At 39.2% G+C, this 17,033-nt stretch overlaps 1 protein-coding gene across 1 annotated transcript; it reads left to right on the top strand.

The window, feature by feature from the left end:
- Positions 1-7,315: 7,315 nt before the first annotated feature.
- eva1ab (eva-1 homolog A, regulator of programmed cell death b) lies at positions 7,316-16,884 on the top strand. Its single transcript, XM_028440060.1, has 4 exons — positions 7,316-7,478; positions 13,277-13,459; positions 13,620-13,976; positions 16,173-16,884. The coding sequence occupies exons 2-4, from the start codon at positions 13,357-13,359 to the stop codon at positions 16,283-16,285; spliced, it is 573 nt and encodes a 190-aa protein (XP_028295861.1). The 5' UTR covers positions 7,316-7,478; positions 13,277-13,356; the 3' UTR covers positions 16,286-16,884.
- The last annotated feature ends 149 nt before the right edge of the window (positions 16,885-17,033 follow it).

The raw sequence follows: 17,033 nt of genomic DNA on the forward strand, positions 1-17,033 counted from the left end.
ACCCACTACCACCTGAGCCATGGTCGCCCTACTAGAATCTGATCAAATGTCCAACAATGGGTTTACGAATAATAACAATTCAGTGAAATAAGTGTCTTTCTGGTGATCAAACACTGTTCCATGGCTGTAGGTGTGGCAATAGAGTCATGATTATACATTAATTGATTTGTTTAATATTTCAGCTGTTTTCAAGGTCCTAATAAGCTTGGAAGCTCTGAAACAGGAGAGAGAAATGTAGGATTAATTGACTTTATTTCACCTTTTGGAGACATTTACTCATTACTGCCTCTAAGTGATGGACTGTGTTGACCCATTTCGTCATAGATATTTTTAAAAAATACTTAAAATGATCTCACAGTGAAGCTGAATTGTCCAATCAGCGCTCTGCGCTCACCTCAGACTAAACATCCAAGGCTCAGCATCAGTGCCTGTGTTCATTCCCAGTCCTCTCAGAGAGCTCCTAACTTAGCCTAAACATTCCTGACAAGGAATCTTGGCTTAAAAGTGATTGAGGAAGTTTCTGAGAACAACTCTAAGGAAGGAGTTGACCGAAATGTGTATTTTAGTGAGGAGGTGTGGTTGACCCTGTTGCTGGGTATAATGCAGTCTGCTAAGAGCTGTGATTGGTTGTTAGAGAAAGGAAAAACACACACTGTGTTCTTAGTAAGGAATGGGGAATAAAATCAACTGATCATACCTTTACTGCAGTAAGAAATGTGTAATCATGGAATTAATTCAGCAAAGTGTGCATTAATAATGTAAATTAATGAATATATTTGCTTAAATATTTGGTGAGCACTGTCTGGGATTCATAAATATTTTCAAGGTCCTCCTGCAAGGTGTTTAAGTACCCCTAGGCGTACAGGTAGACCTATACTGTTCTAGATTGGACCAAATAGCTTTTAAAATATCTGTCCCATATTTTTTTTTTTCATAAATCTGGTCACCTCACTATGTGTTGGTAAAGCATGTAAAGGCATTGGACGCTTTGTAAATGTCTAAAATGCTACAAGATCAATACTTAGTTAGTTACTAAATGATTACTGTAGGAGATCAGAATAGCATTCACCAAATCAGTTGACCAGCAACATTTTTATGTGTCGTCCTAAATGTCAATAATGTGGTCGATCCCACTGAGTCTCACTCAGAGGTTAAAAGTTTGCAGCTCTGGGTAAAATGATGAACTATATATGAGGAAATGAAATAATAATGAAAGCACAGCGTTATAGTAATGATGCTAATTTTAAGACGATAAGAATTGGATTGAAGAAGGGATTCAGCCGGTCCGTGCTCGTAAATGGGTTGATTTATACATTGATTTATTTGCGTAATTGATTGACAATGTTTTGTAATTTATCGTGATGTATCATGGATTCATTTTCCCGCCATATGTTGAATATCGCAGTGTCGTTATCATGGGCAAAAAATATAGGTACCTGGCGATACCCAGCCCTTTCAGTATGCTTTATGTACGTCTGCTATATGTTGCCACCTCTAAAAAATTCCTGCCCCCCTCTTGCCACCCCATTGAATTTTTTTCTAGATCCGCTCCTGGTAAGTGAGATAGTGAGAAGTGCTGCTACGAGCTGCAATCACAGTAAGGGCGGAGATGACAGCACACAGAGAAGGGAGCGAACAAATCGCGCATCAATACAAGACTGCTATTACATTATTCTGTGTGAGACAAGTCAAAATCAGAATAGTTTTATTGCCAATTAGAATTTAAAACAACACAAGGAATGTGACATGGTGGATGGTGCAAAAAAACAAAAACCAACCAGAAACACATTAGTATTATTAGTATTATTATTATTATTATTATTATTATTATTATTATTATAAATATAAGCCGGTAGTATCTTATTAAATCACTGTCATAGATAATATCTTATATCCTCTCTGTTTCTTAAAAGTCCTCCTCACTATTCTCAAATTTTTCTAAGAGCTACTTTTAGGGTACTTTGTGAGTATGGGTACAGGCTGTCACAAACATACAGTAAACCAGGGACGGCTGTAGTGCTTTTAGTCGTGCCTACATATCCAGCTCCTACCTTTGATTATAGTAACCGAGCATCAAATCAACTTTTTTTTCTCTATTTAAAATAAAAGTTTAAAAAAAGTGGCAGTGAAGACCTGGTCTACCTCAGACACGGGCAACTGGCAGCTCCTAAAACAAAATGCACAAACTGAATCCAAATGCCGAAAAAGTACCCAGCAGCACATTAAATACATATAAGCACATTAAGTGTATATTCTTTAATGGGAATGTGAGGGGGATTCTAATAAAATAAAACATGTACAGTAGCAGCTGGTGATCTGTACCTATTCAAGTTGGTAGCAACAAGCTAATAAGAATCAGAATCAGAATCATAATCAACTTTATTGACCAACAGTGTATGAATACGCACGAGGAATTTGTCTTGGTGACCTGTGCTCTCTCAGATAGTGTAACATTAAATAATAACAATCAACTAGAATAAATAAAAATAAATAAAAAAGAAGTATAAACATAAATATAAGAGTAGTTAGACTAATATGTGCAAACTAAATAAAATAACAAGATAATAAAAATAATAATAATAATAATAATAGTAACAAAATAAAATAAAAATACAGGAATAATAAGATAATAGTGCAGTAGTGCATAGATGAGTAGTGCAGGTGAACATTTAAATGAAAATATTATGTCCATGAACATTCTCAGTGACAGGTTGATCCAGGGTAGTTATGTTTAGTTCCATGGTTATTTTACAGTAACAGAAACAGGTCTGACACTCTATGACTGTTTAGAGTTGATCAGACTGACAGCCTGGGGGAAGAAACTGTTTTTATGGCGGGTAGTTTTTGCGTACAGTGATCTGTAGCGTCTGCTGGAGGGGAGGAGTTAGAACAGATTGTGTGCAGGGTGTGAGGGGTCTGCAGTGATGCTACCTGCCTAACTAAACCATTTGTTGTTGTTTTTACCAGGTTCGTGCTCTGATTGGTCATTATTCAAAGTGCAGATACTATATTTTTGTGGCCCCCACTGTGATTAAAGTTGCTTATCTCTACATGGTCAGATAAAGAGTCACAACTAATGATCAGTTAGAACGTCAGATTTATTTTTCAATAAGTGGTTGAGCATTAAGATATTCTTATAATCAAATATGGGGAAAACACTAATTGAAACAGGTAAGAAAGCTCTGTGTGTAAAATGTTAAATACAGACAAAGGGTTACCACACGCACACACACGCACACACGAGCACAGAGTTTGAGTCTGAGAGGCCCTCGGTCCCACTTGACTTAGTCATGGGAATGATTTGATTATCGTCACATGAACAGTTGTCTTATGTAACACACACACACACACACAGATAAAAATACAAAGAGAGCTGTGGAATAATCAAAGGTCCGTGTTGCAGACAAAACCCTTCACTGAGTAAAGGTTGCCTATAGCGACAGAGGCGGATGAGAGAAACAGAGGTGTGCGCACATGTAGGAAAGTCCAGTCAGTGCACACACGCACACACACACACACACACACACACACACACACACACACACACACACACACACACACACACACACACACACACACACACACACACACACACACACACACACACCAGAGCAAAGGTCACCCATCCATCAGTCACACTGATACACTCTGAATCCCATTTACTCCAATACATGTGTCATCTATATTGAAATTTCCTGATTACATTTATTTTAAGTTATCTACAGAACTAATGGAATGTGTTTTATATCTGTCAATTTTCCAATTTTAGTTACAATATCAGAAATAGATGTTTTCATCAACAAGTAATACTACAAATCAACTGTATAAGTTTTCAATCACAAGGATTTTTGGATGAATCTTGAGTAAACTGTGAGCATGTATGAGGTCATAAAAAGTATTTTCATCACTTCACCAAGCTCAAACCAATGTGCACTTTTAATCAGATTATTTCTTTCTTTATCCATAAGGATATCATTGCCTTCAATTTTCAAGTGAAAACCCTTCATGTGCTTTGTGGAAGGTCATTTAGATGATGTTTAAACTTCTGTTTGTCAAATTAAAGGTATGACATGAGAGGCAGAATTTGGAAAGGAAAAAACACCCCAAATAATTGCAGTTTGATAAATAACTGCTTTTATTAGACTTCTGTGTATGACTTTTCAATGGGAATGTTAAAAAAACAAATCAGAACAATCTGGTGTGCAATAAATCGTAGGGATTTTCCTTTTCTTTTTTATACGACCCTTTTGATTAAGCAGAAATGAGTCATTAAAACATTTTTTAAAAGAGGTGGATATTTCAAACATCAAATATATTTTGCACATTTAAGTTTTAATGTAATCCCACGTTTCAAAGACAACCCAGCCCGTTTTCTCTCAAATTCTTAAAATGCAGGTGTTTGCAGGGTCCCACTGTTACCGTTTGGATCAACATCTGTTACAGGATTTATAAACTAGTGCATGTATCCAAAATGTCTGGCTGATCCTGGGTTCAGTCAGACAGGACAGTGAACATGGATAAACCAAAAGTAACACAAAGAGCTGGGAACACTGGGAGAAGCAGTTCAGTCAGTACAGTGGCTCATCAAATATTCATTACTTTCATCCATATTAAAGGAGACCCTGTTTTTATTGAGGGTGATGAGGTGATAGTGATTTCTGTGTGTGTGCGTGTGTGTGTGTGTGTCACTGTAACTCCAGAGAATAAGTAAGTAAGTTCCACTGGTGGACACATCTTGTTGGTTTCTCAAACACTGGTGCGCTGTCCAGGGTGTGACATGCTTAGTATCCTCAGTCACAATAGGTGCACAAAAAAACATCAAAAATGGCCAAATGTGAAATCTCTACCATGTCAACCAACCGTCAGCACCTGCCTGTGGTGGTCATGGAGGTGCTGGTTGCAGGGTTGAGATCAATTATAATAGTAATCACGTAATTGATAATTAATTACAATTAACCCCCTTGGGATCCGGCTGGCTTGGCCGCTCTAGGCGGGGGTCGTGCCCTTGCATGCCTGTGCGTGCAGCGTGGGGTGGCTCCTGCTTGGGCGGTGCCCTGTAGGGCAGTTTTTCTGTGATTCTACCACCTCGGGGCTGTGTGCGCCACATACCGGTATTATGGTCTAATTGTTATTGAAAAGATGTAATTGACCCCAACCCTGGCTGGTTGATTACTTTTTGTCAGTTGCAGTTGTGATGAATTTAATTTAAAGTACGTTATCATGCTGAGTAGCTTTCATTCAGTTTAAATAACCAATACATGCAAAGAACAACAAAAAGCCTTATTCTGTGTTGTGAACAGCAGAGGTCAGGCCTCAGGTTAGCCACGCCCACAATCAGGTGACATCTGATGGAAGGAGAGTGCTGAGGTGGTCTTCATCAACACACACACACACACACGCACACACACACACACACACACACACACACACACACACACACACACACACACACACACACACACACACACACATACACACACTAAAAGCAAAGTCTTTTTAATTTTTTAATCTGCAACCATTGCCCTGGATTATTCCGTCGACCTTCCTCCTGGCAGCAGCGTTTTCATGCTTTTCCTGTTGCATAACATCAGCACAAAAATAACCTGCCAGCTTGACAGGTCAGCTGGTAAAAGATTCATAAGCAGCATCTCTTATAAAGCTTTTGCTAAATAACATTTAAAACTTTGGATTGCCTAACAATGCATTAAGTCGCTCACACTGTAGTGCAGAGCAAAAGGATGATAGTAATAATAATAGTGTTCCAGTGACTTCTTTCACCCGTCAGTATACACACTATGCTCACTACAGCAGACTCAACAGAACACGTTAACCCCGTCACAACGATAGCAGAGTAACACATCACTAAATTAATCTCTGCTCTCATTAATGTCAACTCTTTCACTCTGAGTCCTTGAAGAAAAGCTCTGACAACCCTATCATACCCCCATTTGAGCAGTGTTTCTCAAATGGGGGTACATGTACCCCGAGGGGTAAATGATGGCACTGAAACGGGTACTGAAACAGAGAAAGTGGAAAATGAACAAATAAAGTGTCACTCTTGGTCCCACCCCAGCCGTAAGATGACTGGAAAGGATAAAAACTAATTCTAGGAACCACTAAATCAGGGGTTTTCAACCTTTGGATCAGGACCCCATGTGAGCGGTCGCTTGAAATTTCTGAAAAATGTTGTTAATTTTTTAAATTAAAACAACACACAATCCTAAACAACTGTATTTCTAGACTTTCACTTTGTGAAATATAAATCTAGTTCAGCTAAAATGCAGTTTAAAAAATATATAAATATATACAGTATATATATTCGCAGTGCCTTGCGAAAGTATTCGGCCCCCTTGAACAATTTTGAATAATTTTGCACGCCCAATTTTTCAGTTTTTTTATTTGTTAAAATGTTTAAAATATCCAATAAATTTCGTTTCACTTCATGATTGTGTCCCACTTGTTGTTGTTTCTTCACAAAAAATTACTGTTTTATATCTTTAAGTTTGAAGGCTGAAATGTGGCAAAAGGTCGAAAAGTTCAAGGTGGCCGAATACTTTTGCAAGGCACTATATATATATATATATATATATATATATATATATATATATATATATATATATATATATATATATATATATATATATCCGGGTCACCAGAAATTCTTAATAGTAAAATGGGGTCACGATCGAAAAATAACCAGGTACAGATGACAAGATCAATGGGCAAATGACATCAGAAGAAATGTCTGCGTGATCCAGTAATCTCAACACTGTTCATCTCTAAAATAACTCGGATACGTGCGAGTTTGAGTATAATCTCACTTTGCTCTTACTCTTCACTTCTCCTCCCTTCAAGCTAAATGCTCATGGTGAGAAATGGACAAGTGAGCCCGAGAGACCATTTACAGCTGTGTAACTTTCTGGTTTTATGGTATGTGTTGTAACTGAGAAAGTGAAAGGCAAAAAACTGTAGAGAGGAAACAAGAGAGGAAAATAATCAAGCAAGGAGAAAGCAGGAGGGAGATTTGCACGACCTGTCGGAAGCTTTCATGTCTCACTTGCCCTCAGGAGATGAACTCTGCCTCTCTGTCTGGAAAAGAAGCTGCAAAAACAAAAATGTAGACATAAAACTGCTCTGTGGAAATGAGTTTGTGCCTGAGCTGCCTGTGCATCAGATACAGAAAGAATAATAATAATCATACTACACAAAAGCAAAGGGAGAGAAAGGCTCTTGGGATCATCTGACAAAAAGTGGGAGGACAGAAAAGGTTTGGACGTGTAATTATGCTGGCCTGTTAACATTGGTTTGGTTTACTTTTGGGGAAAGGCAAAGAGCAGAGGAGATAGGAGGAGTGAAGAGAGAGAGAGAGAGGGAGAGGGAGAGGAGAGAGGAGTGCAGAGAGCAGAGCAGCAGTGTCGAGAGGAGCAGAAGAAGAAGAAGAGGGACGGAAACACACGGGAACATGGAATTAATAAAACGTGAGTACAAAGCGAGGTCTTGCTGTTTAGGATGTTGCTCCAGTCTCCGTTGCTCGTGCTGATGATGCTCCTGATGCAAAGTGTATTAATGCTCTGCATGTTTCTGTAATATCTTCACTCCCTCTCAGCTGTACCAAGACTACTCCAGCTCTAATTCTTTCTGTCTTTTTGCATTTTGTTCTTCTTTTGCCTGTAAACTCTCTGTACAGTCGCTTTCAGACTGAGTGAGCACAGCACAGCAGGGCAGGAAGGGCCAGTGTCACTTCACATTAGTGTTGTTTTCAGGTGCACCAAAGGAGAGAAAGTCGCCTGAAGTGAAATTTTGGTGAGGTGAGGGATAACTGTGACAGGACAGGAGTGTGTGTCTGCTGCAGATTACAGTGGGAGATGAACTAAACTCTCCGGGACACTGAACAGTTTTCATAACCACATGGAGAAAAACAAAGAGCCATTGTCACATAAGAATTTGAAATGAATGCACAGGCGTGGAGAGGAAGATTGGACTCAATAGAAAAACAAGACATGTTTGGTTAATTGGAGTTTATCTATGTACTTTGGGAGTAAATGTGTCTCTTTGGAGCCAAAAAAAAAAAAACCAGTAGAGGACGATTAGACTATGCTGGTGTTACTGAGGCTGCTAGGTGAAGACCATCTTGAAGACCATAGTGTTTTCCTAATCAGACAACAGACCTGATTCAATAAGTTGTCTTTGGCTACAGTAAACTGTGATAGTCATCCAATCATTACCTTCCTCAAGGAGGCCATATTTTCACCAGCTTTTATTCATTTGTTTGTTTGTCTGTTAGCTGTATCACATCAAAAGTACCTAATAGAACTTTAACCAAGGATGGATCAAAAATACTGATTCTGGATCAGTTTGAAAAAATGGACCAATCCCTAAATTTAAAAAATCTTGATGAAATTTGACCCATTTATATCAGATTGGTTCCTCAGTTATCCCACCAAGTTTTATCTAGATGAGATATGGATTGCACATTTCATGGCAATATTTCAAGAATAAAATATAGAGGTGCCAAAACATTTGATCCATTTGGATCATGGTACCATGATCAGGATCACTGATCCAGATAACAGCCGATATCTGCCAAAGAGGAGATTTTGCTCTCGGTGGAGGTTTTTGTTCTCTGAGTGCTCTTGTGTACCTAAGTTACTGCCTAAGCCAAAGTATCTAGTAAATCTGCTACACATGCATTTTTAATAACTCCTCTAAGAGCCTCCAGTGTTGTCAATCTTCTGTGACACCTGAAATGTTTTGGGGTCAACACTGGCAAATACACGTCGGCAGGTGTAAATCAAAAGGAACATGTGAAGAAGTGAACTGTATATATAATAATAGTTCATACAGGTGGATGTGTGTGCGTTTGTATAACCCAAATACACAAATACCTAGAGAATCAGATGTACTTTTATATTCCCAGGTGTGTGTGTGAGTGTGTGTACAGTAGATTTCACTCCACTGCACAATTGTAGTAATGCTAATACTGCCTCTCTGTCCTGACCTCTCTAACCTCTTTACCTTTTTCTTTCCCACTCACTCAGTCGTAGCACTGCACTCTCCTTTTACTTATTTCCCTGAAATAATTTTCATCTTCCCTTCCTCATGCAGGGCTAACGATGGTCACAATAATGCAGAATAATCTTTTTTTAATCATTATTTTGAAAAAACATGCATTTTTGTCACAAGAGGTTGAAAAACCTGTAAAAAATAAAATAGGAACATCAGGGAATAGTGTGGTGGAGGGAGGTTGTGTTTCGACATAATACTGTTTTCTCTGTAATATTTTCATTGGCAATGATTCTATTACATGAGAGCTATAGTGTGCTTGTTCTATGTTGATAATGACGCTGAAGTTCAGGGAGCTATGACTGGGAGCTTTCAGATTTGACAAAAAAAAAAAAAAAACATAGAATAAAAATGTATCTTTGTGCCAGTCATTAAATCTAAGATTCACTAAGAAAAATAAACCAAGCTGCCAAGTGAGCCCAAGCGAGAGCTAGATGTCCTCTTGTTAGTCCCAGGGGCAACCGCATTAGTGCCAATCCAAAACTTTTGTTTTGAAAAGACAAAGATAGAGGTTATACGCTGAATATAGACAGATCTGCCACGTGATGTAAGGTCATCTGTACACAGTGTCTTGGCTGTTGCTCAGTGTAACTGACTGTAATGAGCTGGCTGCAGGCTGAATGTCTCACGCTGATGTCATTACATAACTGTGATATTCAGTTGCCTGTTAGTAAGTCATGGCGTGACTTTTCACTACACTTCCCTACTGTGACGCTGGGGACCATCTGCTTCGCCTGCTCACATGATCTCTGCACGTTTGCGCAGACGTTCACACAGATGCTCTCCCAAGACAAAAGGGACCAAATCTGCTCTCATTTTAAATATTCACTGTACGGATCACAACATAATTTAACAAAATGACTCTGTTAATATCCTTATATTTGACTTATTCACTGTACTCCAAACACACAGTAATATAAGCTGCTAAACCCAAAGCCTGGAAAAGGAGAGAGTTGGAGGGAGAAGGGCACTCATGTCCAGCAGCATTTCCTCACAACAAGGCAAAATGACCCTGACAGTCAGTGAATTCAAAAGTGCTCCAAAGTCTATTTGTAAGCTTATATCTTCCTGCGTTCAGCCATGATGACACGTTTGATCTGCCACAAGCCAAGTCAAACTGAACAGTGAAGTGCCCAGTTTTACATGGCATCACTTGAGGTAAATTGTGTGCTAATCAACAGTAATACATGGGACTAGCATGCACATTGTTCCACACTGTGCTAACAAATAAAATTGAAGATTGCTCCAATTCTACACTTAAAAGCAAAAATTATGGCAGTTCGACCTTTTCAGACACGTTAATTTATTTTTAGAATTTTATTTCTTCAGATTTACGCTTTTGGTATATCTTCAGCCTCTATAGAGCAGGAGGACAACACAGCTGCAGATTTAAAAATCTAGAGAGTGCAAACTTACTTAGTAATAATGCTAAAAACATTATTTTTAATTGACATTTTGTGCTTTGTCAGGTGCAAATGATGTTCTACCTATTGCACAGCCTGACCTATCCTTATTTAGTTGTATGTGTTTGAGATAAATTTGAAGAGAAACTGTTGAAAGGCCAAGTGATTTCACAGCAAAGATGACGGTTCCTGTAAAGGCAGCAACACCAACCTGAAGTCAGAAAGTCTTGAATTGCACTTAGTATTCTTCCATCTTATGGGATTACTGAAACACTGCCATTATATTATATACTGTAACTGTAGGATCTGCTAATGAAGTCAAGTGCTACTAAATTTCTGCATTCATTTCTTTGACAGACGTCCTTTCCCAGGCTGCTTCTTTCTGAACCTCCTAACCGGGGCCAGCTCTATGCATGGGCAAGAGGTTGCAACGCCCCCTCAAATAAATGTCTTGCCCCCACAAATCAAAATTTCAGCAGTTGAGAAAGCACATCTTTTAATATACTCACAAAATTAATACATTACGAGTTGACAAAATGTAGCGGGAAAATCTGCCGAAAAGGGGACACGAAGATGATATGGTATCAGCTTCTTCCACTGTGTGTCTATTCACAGGCTGGTCAGCACACACACACACACACACACACACACACACACACACACACACACACACACACACACACACACACACACACACAAAGAGGAATTTGGTGATCTTGGCCCATGAGAAGTCCATAAGAAAAAATTTGGACATGGATGAATTTGTGAGGGTTTTTGCAAAGGGAAATAGGAAACTGTTGTTGTAGAGTGGCGTGGAGGAAAAATAGAAGATTGGAGAGAAAAGAGATTTTTGAACTGTTCGGTTGCTAGCAAAAAAACAAAACAAAAAAAGCCCTAAAAAAATGTTTTTTTAAAAAAAGAAAACATCAAATGTTGTGTTATATATCTGTTGTATTTCATAAATTAGTTTGAGAAGTATTTTTTTTGATTATTACTACCTTTCTCTTTTGTAAATATTGATTATTGTGTGAAGTCTTCCTTTGGGTTAAACTTAATTTAAGAATTAGGCCATCCAGTTAAGATATATGTTATAACTGATGTTATTATATTTTTATTATTGCCACCTTATTGTGGTCAGGGGGTTTGCGTGCCTCAGTGACCTTAAGAGATACCAGCAGGAGCTTAGTCTTCAGGTGGGACACCCAAGTTGGACAGGTCTGAAGGTAGAGGCCTGACTAGGTGCAATCCACTTCTCTAGGTTGGGGTTGGACACATAGCTAACAACCCAATATAATGAATAAAACACTGTTACTATAAGCACAGGGGAAACAAAGTGCTGGAGCATGATGTGTCTATATGATGCCTCCTTGACACTTCACAAACAACCCTTGTCCTAACCCCTCGTCCATGTGTTCACAGTGGATATAGCTGTTGTAAAGCCAACCTGTGAATATATTTATTACCCACAATGAGTTTTGTTTCCCTTAAAATGTGCTTTGAGGAACTTTTTTTTTTATCATTGTAGAGGCCAAAGGAACCTCTCAGAAATGTCATGATGTTTTATTAGGGGCCAGACAGCACAAGCTGTCAGAAACCTATTGTTATCCTGAGTGTTTTTTCTTTCTTAACGGAAGACCGACATGGTGAAGCAACAGTCTAAAGTCCCGAACATACTTGGAAGGAACGGAGTCCGTGACCGTGTGCAGTCTGCTCCACATACTGGTTTCAGAGAGAGAGTGAGAACAAGCAGGATAAATTGTGCGTAAACATAAGAGAAGCATATCCAAGGTGGAGAGAACATGGACAAATTCATTTTGCAGTTGGGTTGCAGAGTGGAGTGGGTCTGACCAGAAGCTGGGATCACTGCAGCGCACTCTGCCAGACCAGTTAACTACAGAGCTCACATTTAACAACCACGCAGAGTTGTTTGCGTACTTGGTGTCACACAAAACCCTGCATAGCATTGTGTCGACCCGCATTAAATGTAACACCAACCCACATTTCACCTCCTGGCTAAACAGAGCAGGAGAGATGAACACGAGCTTAGAGGAGACACTGGCAGACGAGCTACGAAAGTACCGACACCTTTAAAACACGTCCCAGGAGTACAAGGACTACAGAGAAGCGCTAAAAAATCTGGGAAATGTAGGATTTTAATGGAAACTACTACGCTGTGGTGTGCGGACGGTCCGTTGTGCGTGGAGTATGTTTGAGCCTTTATTTAGGATATGTTTCGAAACAGGGACTTTCTCCTTCTTAACCAGGACAAAACCAAAATGATTTTATCTGCTCCAAAATGCCTTAGAGACAAATTATCAGAGCAAATAATTTCTCTGGATGGCATTACTCTCAGTATTACAGTGAAAAACGTATGTGTTCTGATACAGTCTTATCGTTTAACTCTCATATCAAGCAATTTCAATGGAAACACTGTGATGAATTCCGTGAGGTGGAGTACCAGGGCTACTATGTATATCTATTGTTTTTCATTGTGAGCTCAGCTGAAACACTGTTAAGGCATGTTGATATTGACAAGGACTCATCGTTTCCAAGTTGCTTAGTAACTAACTAGTAATTAACCCCAATCGCTTGAATGGCATTCCTGTCACGTCATCATGAATTCTATGAGAATAATTCAGAACATGCCAGGTGAAGTGAACCAATAACAGTGATTGTAATCCAATGAATTTATAATATTTTTATGTTTAGGAATAGAACCTATGGAAGGGAATGTTTACTCCTTACTTTTTTACTCTTCCACTTCCTTATTCATCTTCCCTCTTCCTTCCCTGCCTTTGCTATTCTTATAGCACCAAGTCTTACCTCTGCAGGAGAGCCATGAGGAGCTTCCCTGGCCTCAGCAGCTGTTATCTCAGCTCTCTGTGAAACCATGAATGCTCCAACAACAGGAAGCCCAAACCTGGAGGTGACGGTGTCCTCCCAGGAGATGGCGTTGCTTAGTAACTTACTGGCTGCCTACACCTTCATTGCAGGTATGGTTAAATCAGTCACTGACACCAAATGATACAAGGTGGCCATATTGTTTGTTTGGCTTTGTGAGAAGAATGAGAGGATGAAATGTCATACTTATTCTGAGAGGTTCTTCCCTTCTTCCCCATTAAAAGTGTTAATTCATCTTTTCATCTCTTCAAGACCAACCCGAGAGGACAGCCTTGGTGTTTCTCGGGGGTGTGTGCGTCGGCCTCCTTGTCACCCTTTGCGCCATCGTCTTCCAGATTCATTGTCGAGCAGACTGTCACTTTGGCAACAGCAGCCACCATCGCAACCGTCATAGGAACAAACATCACCACAGGCGACATCACAGTTGTCCCCATCATAATTCTGCGGCCACTAACCCAGACCGCATGGTCGTTGTTGCCCCAGGAGGGACTGGACACAGCGGGGACAGCGAACCAGACGAATGGGACGAGACATCGGATCTGTCTGCACGGAGACGCAGGCGCTTTGAGAGAGCTCTGTTGAATGCATCCATGTTCACTTCAGCTGAGGGTAACTTCAACACACCTCTGAATTTATTTTTAATTACAGTTGTGTGCTAAAAACACACACTAGAATTTATGGAGTTTTGTGAGGTAAGGGATAGAGGCAAATTTCACAATAAAATCAAACCCTCTTGCTGTACCCTCGACTCCCAGTAGAAGCTTTTTTTTTTTTTTAAAAAAAAAAGTCTTTCTGAAAGCTGCAGTAAGTAAAAGTTTTTTTGGTTAATTTGGTCAAAAGATCCATAATAACATTTGAGTATATTGTAATTCAAAGTGTTCTGAGAGGACACTGTACCTCTGCTCCTTATCGTGGCTCTGTATTTGAGCTTTAGATATCCAGGAGCGTGACGCTACTTTTTTAGCCAATCATAGATCTTTTTACAAACAGAGTGGTCTATGAGGTATTTTGGGCGTTACTTGAAGCTGTCCGACTAAAGTTGATGCACGTTCATGTCCAATCTTCTAGTAAAGTACAATGGCGGACCGTCCAGCAGGAGAAGTCCATATAGCGGTGTGAGGCACAATGGTTACACAGCAAAGCAAGTGAAAAAGGGAAGACTGACGTGGTGAAGCAACAGTCTAAAGGCCCAAACATATTCAGGCGGAACGGACTGCATGGAGGTACACATGGACTCAAAGGAGATGTCCGTGATCGCGCGCTGTCTGTCATACTGGTTTCAGAGGGAGAGTGATAACAGATTAGATAAACCATATGTAAACCTAAGATATCGAAGGTGGAGAGAACATGCACAATTCATTTGCAGTCTGGATGCAGAGTGGTGTGGGTCTGCTTTGACTTTTAGGAATGCTGAGGGCACCTGTGTGAGCTTTGTGGGGGGGAGGAACTCAGGGCAGCACCCGCTGCCATGAGGACAGTAACTAAAGAATGATAAGTGCTTTCATGTCACAGTCTCTAAAACGTCAGAAAACTCTCCAATAACACCAAATAAAGTCCCTACATTTGTCACTAATCTCCATTGAGAAGACTGGTGCTGAGAGCTCCATAGTTGTGCATGTTTACGAGGAGGCTGGTGAAGGACGGTGAATTCAAAACACAGAGGGGGGTGAGGAAGCGTGGTTGATTCCATACAAGTCTCAGATTCTACATACCGCAGCTTTAAGTCTTTTTAAAAGTTTAAATGAACTTCTAGAAATAAATTGCTTTAATGAATCAAACGACTAAAACCACGCCAAACATACTTTTTAAATGTCTGTACATTGTAAATTAGCTGACTCGGATGTCTGGACATGTTGCTACACATTCTGGTCAGACATGCTCACACACTATGGCAAGCCCTTTTAACATTTAATAAGTCTGGCGGACATGTAGCAATTTAGTTTTCACTAGTGGAAATTACATTTGAACATGTTCAAATGTAATTTTGACCTGTTGAAATGTTAATTCAAGATATCTGTAAAGCCATTTTCATACGCAACAAATATATTTCAACATGTCAAAATGTCATTTCGACATGTAGAAACTGAATTACAGATATCTGCAATTACATTTTTACATGTAACAATTGAATTGCAGAAATTGAATTGTTACACGTAACAATTATATCACAGATATCTGTAATTGAATTACAACATGTGGAAATGCAGTTTCGGATATGTGGGCGGGACAATGACGTCATTTCGGATATGTGCTCAAAATTACCATATTAATTTCGGATATGTGGGCCGGTCAATGACGTCATTTCGAATATGTACTCAAAATTACCATATTAATTTCGGATATGTGGGCGGGATAATGACGTCATTTCGGATATGTAGTCCGAATTACCATATTAATTGTAGATATCTACAATGTTATTTGAACATGTTGTAATTCAATTGCAGATATCTGCAATTCAATTGTTACATGTAAAAATGTAATTGCAGATATCAAGAATTCAATTTCGACATGTTGTAATTCAATTGCAGATATCTGTAATTCAATTGTTACGTGTAACAATTGAATTGCAGATATCATGAATTAGAATTGCCACATGTCAAAATTGAATTGCAGATATCTGCAATTACATTTTTACATGTAACAATTGAATTGCAGATATCTGCAATTCAATTTCAGATATCTTATTAAATGTTAAAAGGGCTTGCCATACACACACATGCTCCTGCTGTACAGTAGAGGATGTGAAAAAATGTTAAAGAGAAGAAAGTTTGTGATGTTCATCAACATTTTTCTGTGTGTTATCAGAGCTGGACCGAGCCCAGAGGCTTGAGGATCGAGAGAGGATTCTGCGTGAAATCTGGATGAATGGACAACCTGACATCAGCACAGTCACCCAAAGTCTCAACAGATATTACTGACACTAAGTAAACTGTCAGACTGAGAGATTTAGAGTAAAACAAATGTGAGGAACCCAGCCTATGGTTTCCATTGCTCCCAAGATCTACTGAGACATCCTGAGACTGATGTTGCCCCAACTCGTAATTCAACATGTAAACAGCATGAGCTCTTCAATTCATGATGACTATGATATGAGGGATAAAGGCAAACTCTACAAAATGATCTACACACCTCAGACTGCTCCGACTCCGGGAACTTGATCTCTCTGAAGCTTTTTAAGGCAGATAATACATGATTAAAATTCCATGAAATGGCACTGTTGCACTAATATGTGAAATGAAATAGCATCATTTGTTAAGTCCGCATCGATTGTGGATAATTGTTTTGCAGAACTTTAATATGTATCCTTTTTCAAGGCCAAGAATGAACATCTTCAGTGTCGTATTAGACACATCCACACTGGTGCTCTTAAATGCTGCAAACCTTTGGATTAAAAATCAAGAAGAGATGAGCAGCTCAGCAGGCTGGCAGCTAACGATTCAGCTTAACGTGAGAAAGTCTTGTTTAACAAGCAATGGCTCCCCTTTAAGTTGTGTAATAAATTGTACAAACGATGAAACTGTATTAAGGTTCATTATTTTATAGATGTAGTCGTCAACTCCGGAAACAATTTACTGTAAATTACAGTTGTTTTCTTGGCGTGGTCATGGATTTAGTTCAAGTCATGTAGTAGATAATCAGTTAAAGGCATAGATCTTATTAATCAGG

This window comes from Gouania willdenowi, chromosome 3 (genome assembly GCF_900634775.1).
Source record: "Gouania willdenowi chromosome 3, fGouWil2.1, whole genome shotgun sequence".
Lineage (NCBI taxonomy): Eukaryota > Metazoa > Chordata > Actinopteri > Blenniiformes > Gobiesocidae > Gouania > Gouania willdenowi.